Source organism: Cyprinodon tularosa, unplaced genomic scaffold, assembly GCF_016077235.1.
Source record: "Cyprinodon tularosa strain WSP-4 unplaced genomic scaffold, ASM1607723v1 ctg283, whole genome shotgun sequence".
Taxonomy (NCBI): Eukaryota; Metazoa; Chordata; class Actinopteri; order Cyprinodontiformes; family Cyprinodontidae; genus Cyprinodon; species Cyprinodon tularosa.
Window position 1 is genome coordinate 294,927 of NW_024038989.1, and position 17,526 is coordinate 312,452.

Below are 17,526 nucleotides of genomic sequence, written 5' to 3' on the forward strand. Positions count from 1 at the left end.
GAGATGAGGCGGTGCCCGCCCCCCACCTGCAGTTGCCATGTGCCACAGATCCTAGCAGCTCCCCTTTTGGTTTGTTTTTCATTAAATACACGTTTTGTACTTGCCCACTGACTGTCTCCTTGAATACTGGGTCCATCTGTCCTCGCTTTATGACAGGCTGAAAGTCTAATTAAAATACTAACAATAATAACTGTTTATGTGACACGTTTCTAGTCATGATACGAATTTTGAGTACTTGTCTAAATCAACGTTTTCCAGGCTAAGGACCCCCAAATTGATGGCGAGATGGAGCGGGGACTCCCCTTTATATACTGTATGAAATTGTATTATATCAAACTGGTCCTATAGTCACAGATGGAGTAAAGGGGTTATTAAAGTATTTCTGTTTCTGATTCCACGTTGATGGGACAGATGTTGTGAATTAAATGGTGCCCAGCTTGAATGAGCTCCTGTGTGTCGTTGAATGTGTACATTGATGACTGAAAGACATCTTTTGCCTCCATTTATCTGTTTACTACAGCTTGATGATTTCATGTTTTGTGTATTTAAAGACATTTCAATTAGTGGAAAACAAAATGCATATATATACCGTAAATTCTCTAATATTGGCCTGTATTCCAATAGCGGCCGGGTCTCTAATAATGGCCGGTCTCGCTGTCAGAGGAGGTAAATAATGGCCGGTCTCTAATACAGGCCGGGGCTATAAACGTTTTTTCTGGGCATACCTCAACATTATACTTGTGGTAGTAAGTAACATACAAGTACCACAGCCCTGCGCAGCTGGACGACAGGCCCTGACTGCTGCCCGTCTGCGCGAGGAAGAGAACAGACACGCAGCAGAACAGGAGGAGCGCGAGTGATGAGGAGATTAAAGGGAGAGATGAAGAGGAGGAGAAAAACTGAGGAGGAGAATTAAACAGAATTGGAGGATTTTTTTTTTTTTTTTTTTTTTTTACTTCAAACCAAGCGAGACATGGTAACTGTACTTTTTCAATAAATGAACCTAGTGTTTTATAGGTTCAAAAAGACACAAAATCTCATTTTTATTCATTCCACTGGTAGTCTGTTTTGCTCAAATAGCAATAGAGGCCTGTCTCTAATTCTGGCCTGTATCCAATAAAGGCCTGGACCGCGATGCACTTGAGTGAAATAAAGGCCCGGGCCTATATTAGAGAATTTACGGTATATATATATATATATATATATATATATATATATATATATATATATATATATATATATATATATATATATATATATATATATATATATATATATATATATGTATATATATCATTTTTATCGCCTATTGGAATAAACAGTGTACTCTCTTATTTTTGTTTCCAACTTCCTCTAAAAAGGATTTTTTTGGTATTTCAAACAGTATTAGAGTTCCCGAGGATATGGCATCAAATACCACTGAGAATTTCCAAGAACTGATTGGGGAGTTATATTGTAAGATAAATTATTTGTAGCTAAGCAGTCGTTCTCCTAATTAACTAGCTTAGCCACCAGTAGGTCCTCATTTTGAACCCAGGTCTTGCAGAAAAGTAACATGTTTTCAAATAAAATATTTCTATTGCTCCAGATAAGGTATTTGTGAAGTAAGTAAATTTGTGCGTCTTGATGAGACTCATGGAAAGAAGAAGGTTAAGAGTTTTTGAGCACTGTAATTACTTTTTAAAAGGTAAGAAAACAAGTGAAAACATGATATGGCATAACGTTTCAGATAGAGAATGGATTCTTAATAAAGTATTTAGCCCAGTTGATTTTAAAAGATTTAGAGGTAAATAAAAGTTTTTTTTTGTTTGTTTGTTTTTTTACATAATTCCATATGCAAGCCTACGGTCAATATCTTTAGCTATTTTATAGAGCATCAATCAATCTGGATATCCCCTCAGCCTTTGGGATTAGTAGTCTGTTTTAGAGAAAAAATCCTTCTGCAGCCATTAGTTAAGTTTTTGTTGTTGTTTTGTATAATTGAAGCAAAGTTAGAGGAGCATCTTCAGTTTTGATTCTTGGGGATTAATTTGTGACTTCTTATTACCAGAGTTATTACATATAACATTTGCTGAACATTTGCTCTTTCATTCCTATTTTTAAACTTATAGGATGCTACCAGAAATCACTAACCATACCTAAGGCAAGAGAGATCTGACTTTTTTTTCTTTCTAAGAATAAATAAAAACTGTAGTGTCATCAGCTGGCTGGATAATGATGACCTTCTTATGTATCTGTACAGATATGAGTTTTAACAATTTATGTACAACACAGGAATAAATACTGTAAGATGACACAGTCTTGATGAATACTAAATTTCAGGCTTCATCTAGGGAAGCGACCATTATTTTATTAGAGCTATTGTCATTATAGTATTAGAGTACTTTTTAAGAACAAAAAATAAAGAAATTCATGTTCTGTCTTCCTAAATGCCTGATGGAAAACCAATAAGAGACTAAAGCTATCATCAAGTACCAATTAAGAGCAATCTAGGTCATCTAAAACTAATATTATTAAAGATGAGCCTGTTTCTCAAAAAGCCTACTGCGTCTCCAAGACTTCCTTCATTATTAATATTAAAGCAACTACTTCATAGTAATTTAGCAGGCATATAACAAGTTCTCCAAATTTCAGTAAAGAGTATGTGCCTAGTTTTGGAATAAGTGTTATAATACTCAGAGTAGGATGGAGACTGTTATTACTTTGTAGTTAAACCTGTAATAGAAGTGCGGCTAAGTGATTGGAGAATGGCTGCTAAAACCATGTGTGCTGGAAGATGTGTTGGCTTTGAGTGTAAGTTATACAGTAACCAAATTCCTCCACTGTTTGTTCTCATGCAGTAATTCATGTCTTCCACATGAGTAGCTTTTACATTTTGTACAAAATTTGGCACATTTTATTCCAAATTTTGTACCAGACTCTACAATGGGAGACACTACAACAGCAACAACTTGTACAATATATAATATACAATTACTATTTGATACCCTGTGCAATATATATATATATAAATATATAAAAAAAAAATATATATATAAATCCATCTATATAAATACCCATGCAAACACCCTGTGCAGTATCCTTTATAATGATCCTACAAAAAAAAAAAAGCAGTCTTTTTTGGAAACAATACTGATGTAAGGGGTACATTTCTCCACTGTGAGCAGGGGCAGAGCTAGATGGGGGGCCAGGGGGCCATCCTTAGCCAATCATTGGCCACCCCTACCATTTTTTCCCCCTCTAATACAGACAGTGGCAACAGTAAAACTCTCAAGTGGAATATTCAAAACATTTTAATTTTTTGTGGTTAATTATACGCATCACTGTACTTACATCAAAGATGATAAGTACAGAATTCATGCTCTTTTCTGAGCTAAGTTTTGTGTCATATGGGGTAAAGAGGAAATGATGTGTCTCTGCAAGTCATCTAGGAGTCCTCAGTGAAATCAAAGATAAATAACAACTTAAATAAAAAATTATTAAATAATCAATTTATGTAGATATTAGTGCTTATAAATATCCTTTTTATGCAGAATGTTTATTGATACAAGTAGGTAAATAATAACAATAATGATTGATTTACGCCCCAGAACAAAAAAAAACGAGTTTTATCCACTATACTTTTTATCTAGAAATTACAGATGTTTAACCCTCTATTGTGCAAGTTACCATTTTTGATCACTTGCATACCCTTTTTGTATCATTAGTTTTAAGAAAAAATGACTAGATTTGGTTTTTTTTCCAGTGTAAAAAGTTAAAAAGCCTAGTTAAAGCTACAGTGTGTAATAATTACAGGGATATACAGTCAGAAATGTAATATATTATACAAAACTATGTTATTTATCATCATCTACGAGCTCAGCCTCTTAACCTTAATATTTGCGTTGCCTTAGAATTCGTTATTTATAATTACATAGGAGCGGATCTCGCAGCCATGGAGGCAGACATCTTTGCGCTACGGCAGCGCAGAGCCAACAAACTAGCGATTGCGAGATCGCCCATTACGCTCGAAAGTAACTACGGCAAGTTGAGAGAGATGAACTGAGACGGTACTGAACAATATACCCACCACAGACTAATGAAATACTATCTGTAAAATTATCTATGTAAACAAACCTCATCACTTGAGAAGGTAGGTGATGCGGACGTCGTGGAAGACATTTTGTCCCGTAACGCTCGCCGTACTGTTGGGGGGGAGAAGTGGTGGGGGGGAGATGTTCATGTTGCTGCGGTCTGCAGTCTGGACGTTAGATGTCGCTGAAAATTACACACTGTAGCTTTAACAATGATATTTAGGTTTATAAACAAAAAATTTAAGTGCCAGTATCAGCATTAATGTCTTCAAGGTTATGTTGGACCAAAAAAAAAAGTTTTTTCTTTCACTCTCTTTTCTTTCACACTCTTCTTTTCACTCAGAGTGTTTTTCATGAATTTCTTATAGAAGCACTTTTCTTATTCTTCTTAATATATTCGCGCAAGTTGGCGTTTCTTGTTACAATTTTTGCCATAAAAAAAATCCATATTTTTTGCATATTACAAAGGTAATAAGGTCTTGTCCTGGATTCCAATAACACTATTGGCTTGATTTTTTTTTTTCAAAGGATTTCACTGAGCACCCTATAAAGGGTTAAATATATGCATCTATTTGTTAACAAAGGCTGTAGGAAAGTATTTGTCTTTATTTAGAAATATAAAATATGGATGTTTTGCTAGGGATCAGAGTAGGCTGACCCTGAGGTTCTGGTGCCCCCACTCAGTCTACATTCCTATTATCAGGGCACCCTCATAAAAAATTTCTGGCTACGCCTCTGACTGTGAGATCAATAAAGTCAAACAATCATTTTTAAGAAAAAAAAATATATTTTAATTGAACTGAGGGAGAGGGGGAAACAATCCTGATAGCGGGAGAGAGTTTTTTTTTTTTTCCTTCTTTATTGATGCTTTAATTTTCACGGTGCGCGTTGAGCCTTCCGGTCCGGATGTAAACAGTAAACACGTTTTTAGGTCGTCCCACTCTCCAGCCCTCTGCTCCGGGTTTTCGGGGCTCCTCTCCGCCGCTCTCTGCTTCTCTCCCTCCTGTCCTGATATCACTCCGCTGGCATGGTGAAGCAGTGGATCTGATTATGATGATGGTGGCAGCCAGGAGCCACTGACTACACACTTCCGCTCCTGCTTTTCATATCCGCGTTTTCTTTTTTTTTTTTTTTTTTTTTTTTTTTTTTAGCGCCGTCTGCGTTAAACTCGACTTGCTTCACAAACGGTCTATCGAGGGCGCTTGTGCTCCTTTAAAAAAAAAAATATTTTGTTTGTTTCTTTTTTTTTTTATGTAAACCAACTAAAGGAAACGCATGAAATCGCCGGGATTTCTTTCAGGGAACAGGAACGTTATGAGATGCAAGTTCACCTGGAAACTCCTGAGCTTGTTCGGTTAAGGCAGCAAAACTTTTTGTCCAAGGAGAAGAGCACAGAGCGGCTCCAGGAGCCGCTGCTGCTCCTCCGCGGGACGGTCTGCAGCTCCATGACCGGGGGGGGACTAACCTTTATACTGTGGAGTTGGTGTTATTGTTGCTGTTAGCAGCTTGGCAGCAGCAGCTGTATTGTTTGATGAAAGTTATGAGTTTGTCTTAGCTTTGCAGCCGGGTTATTTCTGTGTGCGTAAAGCTCCGGAGACGCGCTCGGTGCGCAGCCCTTTAAACCCTCGCGGTGTTCGGCCGCTTGTCGCTCGCAGACAGAAAAAAAGAAGTGGAGGGTTGGCGGACTGGGGAGGTGGAAACAAAAAAAAAACAGAAAAAAAAAAACAAAAGTTCCTCCAAAATAGCAGCCCCTCGCCGCGGTGATGGGGGACTTTGCCTCCCCCGCTGTCGGACCCAACGGCAGTATCTGCATCAACAACAGCATGAACCCGGCCAGCGGCAGCGGAGCGGTGGGCATCCCTAAACACAGCACGGTGGTGGCGAGGCTGAGGCAGCGCATAGAGGACTGCCGGAGACACCACACCATATGCGAGAGCAGGTACCAGCAGGCGCACTCAGAGCACCTGGAGCTGGACAGGAGGGACACCGTCCACCTGTACCAGAGGAGCCTGGAGTCCAGGACCAAGAAGTCTGGCGGCGGTGGAGGCAGCAAGCAGCCGCAGAGCAAACAGCAGCAGCAGCATCAGGACGCGGACTCTGCGTCCGGCACGGAGCTGAGGAACAGCACCCTGACTGCGGTGAGGAACCCGGCATGCACGCTGCTGTTTCAAACACTATGCATGTACCTGTACGGTGCAACACACGCTGCACGTTTTCCACCTTTAGTTTGTACTCTGCAGCATCCGCTACATGTTTGGGGGCTGCTGGTGACAGCTGACCGGAATGAGTGGAGAGGAAGTCTGAAAGTTTATGAAAACAGTTTAGATTTTGTTTAAAAACTAAAAACAAGCTGAGAAACTTAATGGCGTTGGTGGAGGAGGAGGGGTCATTGCATGAGGAGAGAACTTCTCCTTTTCTTGTTTGTTATCGGGTGGAAGTTGTTCTGCAAGACAGGCCAGCAGCAGCAGGGTTGCAACATTATAGTTTCCTCGCTCTGAAGCAGCACTAGTTCATATTCCAGCTTTTCATATTATCATCTTAAAACTAAAGTTCCATTGAGTTAAAAGTACTAAATCACAGCCACCTGTTTGCTGAAAATCACCATCACATTGTCTTTTTGATTACATACTGCCAATATTGGTGAAAGTATTTTATTTTTTGTAAGATTGAATATTTTGAGAGAAAAATAATTTTTAAAGTGTATGTTTTATTTTTCTTGCAGGAGATAGAATAGATCCAACCTATTTGCAGTGCTAGAGTGATCCTCTGTTGGTAGGGGGCAGTGGTAACATATGGAGGATGGCTGAGCCTCACTGTTTACTGTGGATCAGATCTTTGGATGATCAGATTTTATTGCCGGTGTTTGATGGCAGCAGGTTGTAGGGAAGACATGAAGAGTGCAGTGTGCTCCCCGTTCACATCAGACCCCCACACCCACCCACCCCTGTGGGCAATCTCCAGTTTCCTTTGGAAAACACCAAAGGATACGCGTTGGGAATGTCAACATTGTCATCCCTTTTGTTGCTGAGATGAGCCCTGTTCCTCCCCTTTTGAAATGCTAAATCAGGGCGTCCTTAATTTTCCGAGCCTGACTCGGTTGGTTATTTAAGAACTGTGCAAGCAGGTCCAATCCCAATTTGAGAGCTCTGCTGTGATTTTTTTCTTGCTTTTTTTTTTTTTTCAAACAGTGCAGGATCTCCCAGCGGTCCTTGTGGACATTATACCGATCCGCCCATTAAATGGCCGGCAACAAATGCTCAGAGAATGGAGGGATTACTGCTTAAAGACACAGCACCGTCCGTTTTGCCTTGGTCCCTTCTCTGCTCCTTTCCCAGTCTCTGATGCCGACAGCTTGTATGCAAACACAACAGTCAATAGCTGAGATACACAGTACTGCCTGTTTAGTAGCCCCCCTTTTTAATGCTACATTGTGAGTTCTTGGCAGTGTGTAAGCTTGGGTTGTAGCAGGGCAGGGGGTAAGAAAGAGAGCGATGTCTGCAATCCCTCTCCCCCAGTTTCCCTCTGAAGAACAGAGCTGCAGCTAGATGGCTCCATGTAGTCACTACAGAGGCGAGCATTCGAGGAAAGCCAAGTGAGCTGTTTGGTATCACTACACAGACGTGCATATATCTAAAAAAAATCCCTGGAGGGGGAAATCTGGAGGGTCTGTGCTGCAGACAGGTTCTTTTGAAGTGTGTTCTTGTTTGAATGCAGCTTCACCTGCAACTAATGAATGCAGCGGTTTGTAGGATCTCAACTTTGTTGGAGATGTAAAGTTCACAGCATGAGGCTAAAAATGACTTAAATAAACTTTTTTCACTGTGAAATGCGTTTCGTCTTACTCGTTGCAGGCTGTTTGTAACGGTGGGGTGGCTGCAGCGTGTCAACGCCAAAAGATTAAGGCGGGATGATTGGCGTACAGCTGATATTTTCAAACAGTTTCCTAAGCTGTGCCGAGGTCTAATGGTTCTCAGACACACCCACATAAGGGCAAGTCTGTAATTATGGAAAGTGTGTGTTTGCGTTTTATGGACTAAGAATTAGTGAGGCTGGAGCGGACATATGGAACCCGCTGCCTCTTTCCATCTAATCTAACAGCAGTGCAGCAGCCTGCTCAGTCTGCAGGTGAGAGAATATTTCCAAAGATGCTCTGAGATGTTCGGTTCGGGGTCCGTTGTCACAACCGTGGTTGGAGACCCGCAATTCAACTTTAGCCTTTAGCCTGTTTGTATCTGTTCTAAATGGATGTTTGTTTGCGATCATTGTCCTTTTTTGACCCAGTTGTGTCCAGCTTTCTGCCCTCCGTCTGCTAGTTTCACGGTAGTTGTCCATCTCATCCAGCTGAACAGTGTCACTGAAACAGACCCTCAGCATGATCCTCCCACCAACATGCCTGACAGTCGGTAAAGTGTTCCTAATCTTCACTCCTCCGTCTGCCTCCCATTTGATCATTAAAACTTTGTGTAAACTCAAGCATGTGGCTCCAGTTTGAGTCAGGTGGGTCAAACCTGGATACAATTCTGTTGTTACTACAGCATGATGACCTCAGATACACGTTTAAAGGTTAGGATGGATGAAACAGTTTAATGTTAAGATTTGAATGGCCACTTTAAATATAACAATTCTACTAATAAGTTTTCAAAAAATCCTACCAGAATTATGCAAGAAAGTTGTCGTTAAGGAAAAGCACATGGTCTGGTTGTAATCTATGTAGTTGATCTATATAAAAAATTGTGACCCTGGTTTGGAACGGAGAAAACTGATAACCAATTCAATTAGCATTTTCAACAATATTTCAAACTGTACCATACCTTCATAAAAGTACCATAGATGAGTGTATTTAAAGTTTCTACCAGAATTATACTGTTAAAAGAAGGGAGGGCAGTGCAAAGAAGAGTAATACACAGGTAAAGCCAAATAAAGTTCTGTGACGTTGAGTTCTATCTTTCTTATATTTCGGGTAAACATGAACAAAACAGAGATGTTTTTATTTACTATGTCAGTAAGGGGAAATTAACCAGAAATAACTGGTGACTAAAGTTTATCACCTGGGTTTGATGCATGTTAAATCTGGTGCCCAGCTGTCAGGAGTGCAAAGTTGATAAATTCATGTAGGGCTGAAAAGATTAATCGGATGAATAGTGTTTAATCGATTATTGAAATAATTCTCAACTAATTTAGTTATCGATTAATCGTTTACTGGAGTATACAGACTCTATAACATGCCTTTAGCTGACAGAGCAAACCACTTAGAGCAGTAACTATACCAAAATTGTAAACAAATATATAAATATTTTGCATTTGAGATAAAAAATCTTTTCCATCTATCAATATGCTCTAACCAGAACTCCTCAGGTGGAAAAGTTTTAGTTTCATCAGGTTTAATTCTGAAAAAAACTTCTTTTAGCAACTTTTTTTTGTCTGACTAATGGTGAAGTTTCTTGTTCAAGCTTTCTGGATATGAGCATCTTTGTAATCGAGCTGGTTAAATACAACTGCTGTAAAATATTTTTATCTACAATAAATCATTTTCCTGAGGTTTATAAGAAGTTAACTATAAAATTGGACTGCAGCTCAAAGTAGACAATTATGACTTTTAGGATTTTCAATGCTTTATTCTGAAAAAATGAATGTTACCGTTCACTATGCCATGTTATCACATAATCAAGAGTATGATAGTAGGAATGTGTAGGTCTTATATTTGGAGGACCTGCTTTTTGGATTTGCTTTCAACATTAAGAAAGATGATAGTTTTTATTAATGCTTAGGTAAAAAGTGAGAGTTGTTGCTACCCACTTTTACAGATTTCTTTATTTCCTATTGGTTTCACCACTATTAGCTAAAGGTGTCAATAACATTTCCTATGAGTAGACTGGACCTCTCATCTGGTGGAGAAATGAATAATAATTTGTCAGATTCATCAGACTGATATCTATGTGATGCCCTAAATAAATGTTTTTCTGTGCATTCGTCTTCTTAAGGTGACATTTGACAAGGCACAGACAGCAGGTGTGAACTTGCTAATTACACGTGTTGTGAATCCAGCGCTAATAGAGAAGAAATTGGTGTTGTTGTTTTTTTTCTGTTTTAGAAGAGCAATATGGATCCCTTAATAGCCTGGACGTTATATATTACTTATAACTTCTGAGTGCATCTGAGGAGATGCACTTTTTTCTAAAGTTGAAAACGGGTATCTTTGTTTTGTTTTTTTGTCCCGTGTCTTTTATTGATTCATACTAACATACACACTTTTTATGTTTTATATCTGTTATAATTGCCAAAACGATTTCAGTTTGAGCCAAAATAAGACTCGGTTGATACAAAAAGGAGAAATATATGTTAAGTAATTTAGCTTTTTTTCTTGATGATTATTAATTGATACACCTTCAAGGATATTTGGTAGAACTGAGTTTTTAAACTGTTATGTTCTGTTTGTATTGGGTGATTTTTGCTGCTATTTTTTAGCCCCTACAAATTCAAAAAAAAAAAATAGATCTGGACTTTAAAACATCGAATTTGTTTTTCCTCATGCTAACCTTTAACAGATCTAGCAGTACTCTTAAGTAGTTGTCCACTCAGAAATCGCAATCATGCTACATTTTTTACTTTGTCTGTTTTGAGACTTCATACCAATATTTCCACATGTTTCTCATTGAACCATATTTCTGAAATTCACCAGTCACTCAGCAAAAACACCCACACAGCATCATGATGCCACCTCCGTGCTTGACAACAAGATCCCCCACCACCACCACCATTCAAATGGAATGAAGGTCAAACACTTCAGTTTCAATTTCAACCCACCATAGAGCTTAAAATTTGACTTTCTGGCTATAAATGTGTTTGAAAATAGCTTTTTTAATGTGTTGTGTCGCTTTCTAATTAGCTGCCTGTTCCTCACTCAGTGTACTCTCAGCCCTGGTTGATAAAGGATTAATTTTGCTGTTAATAAAGAACCCCCCCCCCCCCCCCCCCCCCCGGCCAGCATTTCTATGCCTTTTGCTTTTGCTCCAAAGTTAAAACAAGAATATCACACTAAAACATGATCATCTTTGGGACACAGAACCCTCTTCCTTCCTGAATGGGTGCGATGGAGGGAAATTCCCATGTTGTTTATAGATGTAACTGATGGAACTGGCAACTTAAGGCAGTTGACTATTTTACCGAAGGAAATTTTTTTTTTTAGGTTGTGCCTGCAAAAGCTAATATAGTGAAGAAAGGTTATTCCAACCATTTACGTTAAACGCTGGGAATAACTTTTCTTTACCTAACTGTTTCAAAGGCATTAGTAAGATAAGTATGTAAACCTGTAGTCAGAAAGTGGTGGGATAAACGGCTTAGTTTCTTTGAATGCAGAATATGGAAATATCTGGCTTTGGCTGAATTTGATGGTTTAATAGGAAGGGATTGCCCGCTGTCAGAGACTTTAACAACGACAATTGAACCGACTGGAGACCATCATGTTTTACTGAAATCTTGTTTGTTGCCAGGATCCAACCTGTGACCTTTCGGATACAGGCACATGTCCCCTACCCCACTGCCCACCATGTAGCTTCAAAGCAGAAGCTGCAATTTTTTTTCTTTTTTTGACAAAACATCCAGTCAGATTTGATTATCTAATCGGCAAGAAGTTTACAGCTGCGGGGCCGGCGTGCGCAGCGAGGGGCTCGTTAGTTCCACTGAAACATGCTAGCCCAGGACGGTCTGTCTTCTGTTCTGTTCGTTTTTTTGGCATCCCACTCACAAAGGAATGTCTCTCTCTCTCATATACACACACTTACACACACACACACATAATCCTGCCCTAGTCAACTCTTGGCAAAGGCCAGTGTGGGTGGCTGAGTCTTCATGAACTGAAGGCCTTCCCTCTTCCCTCCCTTCCTCTGTTCAATGCGTCTCTGGTTTCAGCGTTAGTGGCGTTCATGGCGCTAATGTGGCGTGAATGGTCGTCTTAGTAGCTCCGGCATTGTTAAAGTCAGCTGGGATCGCTGCCCACTTGCTATATTTAAACTCCTTAGCTGGGGTGAAGCTGACACTCGTCAGCAGGCACACACGCAGCATGTGACGTCGACACACACGCGTGACATCAAAAGCGTGTTGTTTTTGACTCATGCGCCCGTTCGACTGGCTCTCTTGGCCTTGGCGGTGTCTCTCTCAGACTTGTGTGCATGACATTCAAATGTCTGCTTCTCCTTTTCTTCTACCTAAAGCTCACTTCTCAATGCACACCACACACACACAAGCTTTGAATGTCTTTGATTTGGGGCGTCTTTGACCACATTCTCTTCCTCCCACGCTTGTTCACATGCTTGACAGCAACGCACACTTTCAGAAAAGACCCTTGATTGAGAGAGCAAGAAGTTTCCTCGTTTGAGCAAGTCAACAACTTTTAACTCCTACGATTAAAAGACTCATTTTACATCACAAAAGTTTTCAAACAATTAAATCTTTTCACTTTTTGTCATATCAGAACAACAAACGTTCCTGTTCTTTATTAAGATTTTCAAGGTTAGACCACAGAATAGTGCATAATTGTGAAGTGGGAGAAATATCAATGATATTTTATGTTTTGCACCTCTAGAGGTTAAACTTTTCATCTGTTGAGTCCGATTGGACAGAGAACATGTGTGCAAATCATCCTTTGGGTCTCGTCAAATTCTAAGTTGGCTCTATATCTGAACTTTGACTAGGCCATTTTATCCTAGATCTTGCTACACTTTTAGAGACGTTAGTTTGCAACAACCCAAACCTTTCTTTCTTGAGCCTGGCACTGATTTTTCTCTTCCTGTATGTTCATTTTGTGTTCAGCTCAATCAATCTTCCCAGGCACTCTTCCTGTTTCTGCTGTGGAAAAGTATCCCCACAGCATGATGCTGCCATCACTGTGAGTCAATAGATGGGGTCTCCAGGGTGATGGGTAGATTTAAACCCACACATAGTCTTTAGCATGCAAGTCAGGCAAATGGTTAAAATGAACCTTTTCTTATTTTGTAGATTAGATTTTGTAGTTGTTTCTTGACATCTTTTAAGGCTATATTCTCACTGTGCCTGCAGCAGGTGCCTCTCCTTTGTCCAGTTCAGTTATTACCTCTGGTCATTTTGCCAAATGCAGCTGCTGTTTTTATAAATCGGTAATCACTAAAACTGCAACTAACGATTATTTTGTAAGTTGATTAATCTGTTGATTATTTTTTTGATTAATTGATTAATAATTTAATAGCCAAAGGTTCCTTAAAGAATGTTTTTTAATGAAATTAAACCAGGTGAAACTAAAATGTTTCCACTTGAGGAGTTCTGATAGAGCATATTGACAGATTGACGTTTTTGTTATTTTAAGGGCAAAATATTTTTGTTTTACAATTTTGATATAATTACTGCTCTAATTGGATTGTTCTGTTACCTAAAGGCATGTTTTGCAGTCTCCATACTCAATTTCTCGATTACTAAATAGATTTATTTCAATATTCAATTAATCACAATTAATCCAATGAATTGTTTCAGCCCTATTAATCACCCTTAGCTTTTTTTAATCCAGTCTTTATTCTGTATTTGGTTGATTTCTCCTTAGAGGACAGTGTCACAGCTAGTAACAGGGTCAACCACACTCCTCATTAGGATAAAAGTTGACTCATTCTTAGACTGAAACTCCTTGGCAGGGATTTTAAGGCTAAGGTATGAGCTCTCTGAATGCTCTGAGAATCTGTGAAAACTGGCTCAGGTTTGTAGCTGCACACCAACCACTTTAACTCTACCGGTTATCTTAAATGTTCAAATGTCTAACCAAATCATGCAAACAGCTTGCTGAAAAGAAACTTGTTGTCTGATTGCAACCAGCTAAGGGGTGCTTATTCATATAGTATTGGGGCTGTATGCCTGTGCTTCTGCATGTATGAAAAGATGTGACATTAGTTGGAATAGAAAATAATCAGAAGTTAGGAGTAGATTTTCTTGCTTGTGTTGCCGTTTGTGGATTATCTATTGATTGAATGGTAACTGATAAATGTAAAGGTTTGAATACATTTAATGATTTTGGGAAAAACAACATAACTTGCGGTAATACACATCCTTTTGTATCTCTGAATGATTTTCCCTTTGTTGGTAGCACACTTGCCTTGGAACAAGAAGGCTCTGGGTTTAAAACCAGCTGGAGGTTTTTCTGCAGACTTTGCATATTCTCCCAGTGTGTGTGGGGTTCTCTCTGGGGACTCCTGCCTTCTCTTACCATGTACAGAATACAGTGGCGGCTGGTAGAGTTTTCTCCAGGGGGGGCTATAAAATTCAAAATAGATGTATACCACAAACCAATCAAACTTATACTAAGTTATCACACCAGTGTTTTATATGAATACCAACAACAAAAAACATTATAAAAACACTTTAGAAAAACAAAAACATAATTTCATTTACATTTTGTACATAAATCTTGCCCTTCTGATGCTTTGTGAAGGCAAATGTGTGTTTTGCATGGTCCAATATTGTTTCAAAATCCAAAAAAATCAATGTACTAGTTTAAAAATGGAGAATCTATTATTCAGCTATATATTTTTTAATATATAGCTGATATAAAAGCTGTTTATTATCTGAGAATGTGTTTTTTTAAGAGCAACTATGAAAATGAGCAAATACCTAGAAAAAATACACTATGTTATAATATTTTCCATGAGAATCGCAGATTGTTCATTCTTCTTTGCCTTTTCTAAAAAGTTCTTTAAATCAGTCCTAGCTGTCTTTATTAATGCTAGGTCTGATCCTGACTTTTCAAAAAGGAGGCAGGAAAGCAGAATAAAGCTTTAGCCTTGCTACATGCAGCTAGCCAAGACTTTTAGCTAAAACAACTCCTGGAAAATGACCGAATGTACCGTCTCCCTCTGTCTTTGGACTGCTGATTAATTTTGATGTTCTGCTGATCAGGTCCAAATGATTTCACCTCCAGCTTCTCTCGATAAGTTTTCTTTCACTTCCATGACTTGACCTGTCAATCACCCGCACTAGAATTGTGTACATGCATGTACAACTTTTAACGAGAGTCTCAATTGGCAAAGATTTTTGCGCTCTATGGCGGAAATATGTCACCAATCCGACAAAAAATGAAAACGGCTTTATTCGTCTTTAATGATTAAATATGTATCTTTCACATCTAAAAAATATATATCAATATATTTCAAAAATATTTTAATTTAATTATTTAATAAAATTTTATATGTCTTATTTAAGGTCATTGGGTGGGTGGGGAGAGGCCCTAGCGCCCTCTATTGGCCAGCCGCCTATGAAGCTTTTAGTTCCCTTGTATTTATTGCTTCACATTGTTGCTTTATTTGTCATTAAAAACTAGCTGTGATTTTTTAGCTAAGATTTATTTCCTCAAACATCAGCATGTAGAACGAGTAGAAAATGATTGGTAAAAGTGACAACCAGTGGTTATTTCTAATTTCTCTCCCGTTGTATCACACAAGGGAGTGAAGAGGCTCAATCTGTGTGTGTGTGAGAGAGAGAGTGGTATACTGATTCAAAATGAAACCAAGCTTTACTAAAAACGTGAATGTTGTTGGGAAAATCTTGGGCTGAAGATGGTAGAAGGAAGTTTTTAACCATTAGTCTGAGGAAATTGTGTTTTACAATAGAGAAAACCATATCCACCTTTCAATGGTTTCTACCTTCATGAAATTCCATCGTGAATGGTTTGTTTCTTCATTTTTTTTCTTACTGTGTTTATTTTTGGGATGACACAAAGTCGCATCGATCCTTTCAGGTTAAGTTTATGTTTTCCCTCTCCTGGGATGCCTGAGGAGCGCCGTTCACGGTGGGCCTTTAAAGTTGGCATTAGCCATTTCTGTTTTTATCTGTTGGGTTGTAGCAGTTAATGCTGAAGAGTAATTTTCTATTTGAAACATTTATTTTAATCAAATTTGACAGAAAAGAGAAGAAATGACGAAGAATGTGCACTTAATATTGTTTTTTAATTACAAACTACAATGCAAACTCTTTTTTTTGGTATTGACTATTTTTTTAGTAAAATAGGTTTTGCAGTTTCGAGTCAGTTTTCTATAAAGCCATGTTATAAATCATAAACGAGATTAAAACTATAATTGGTGACACAATGAACACTGAGTGGGATTTGCAATGAACCAAATGCTATTTGCCCATTAATCGTAGTGAGGTATTTGACGGGAAATTGTTAAACTTAAACGCTTAAACAAACAAGTTAAAGATGAGACCTTGACCTTGGATACAGCTGCAGAATCTCAACACTGCTGTACGACCCATCGCCTGTCTAAGGCCCCACAGTCTGAAACACTTTCCAGTTTTAAAGCTAGATTACTTCCAGGTTTGCAGCGGAAAACCTGAACAAGTTCTTTTCCGGTTTATAATTGTAAATAGATTAGATATTGATGTTTAGGGCAGTGTTGGGTTTATGGTTTAGGGCATGAAAATAAAGAATTAGCAGAGTTATAGAGTCTTTATGGTGGTGCCTGCAAGAGATTTACCCCATAATATGTTGGTGTAAATGATGTCGATTATGAAGAACATAGAATGTGAGATAAAGAAAGGAGCTAGCTTATTGGACATGCCGTATTTACAACTTTTACTTCTGCCAAGTCGGCTGGCCCAAATAAAGAAGGTGTGTCTTTAACTGTCAGATTAGAGATTATTACCAGTGATTCATTGCATTGGTTTTGGTGTGAAGGGCTTCTTCCCTTTTTGTAGGAAAGAAACAGCTTTGTAAAGTAACATTTGTCGAGAGTTTTTAAAACTGTGACAAAGTGTGTTAACTTGGCACAGATCTACCTTTTCTGGACTTTAGAACTGCATCAACACTTAGGTTATTTCTCAGTGTTGTTTTTTTTTTTTACACAAACTCTGTTCTATCAAAGCTGAATTATTAAGCAAAGATGTGAATGAATGAGAGCAAAATGGGTAACCTGTTTAAATAAATCTTGAGCTCTTCAATTTTTAGGGCAATCTTTTTTTCATCTAACACCTGTTGATGCTCCTGTCATGCGTAGGACAATGACTGAGCTATAACCAGGCCAAATCCTTTTCACACTGTGGGGTCTGCTACTATTCTACAACTGTACTTTATGTGTTTCTGGTTAACATGACCTTACACCTTCTGCTGTGGTGCAGGCATTTTAAAACCTGTGTAATTGTTAGAAAACATCAATAAATCAGTGATGGTTGGTTTAAGGCTCCTTGAAGGCACCTCTTTACCTCTGTGGCTGTTTTGCTGCACGGTGTCCTTGACTGATCTTTCTCATGTTTTGCTGCCTGCCTGGTCTTTGCCTCTCCATGCCCTTCTGTTCCTGCCTCCATTTGACCTTTTGTTTGTCCTATCCGTCCTCCCTTCTTTCCTCTCCATCATTCCGATGAACTTGTTCTTACCCCCCCCTCCCCCCATGTCTCTGTTGATCCCTGGTTCAGTCTCGGCTAGCAGGCTTAGAGCTCTAAAGCTCTC

The 17,526-nt window shown here is 38.7% G+C and overlaps 1 protein-coding gene across 1 annotated transcript in view; it reads left to right on the forward strand.

Moving 5' to 3' along the window:
- The first annotated feature begins 5,836 nt into the window (after nt 1-5,836).
- The window catches only part of maml3 (mastermind-like transcriptional coactivator 3), a 138,918-nt gene continuing 127,228 nt past the window's right edge, over nt 5,837-17,526 (forward strand). The window contains exon 1 of the mRNA XM_038290553.1: nt 5,837-6,211. Within this exon, the coding sequence (XP_038146481.1) occupies nt 5,837-6,211 (375 nt within the window). The remainder of the gene's footprint in view (nt 6,212-17,526) is intronic.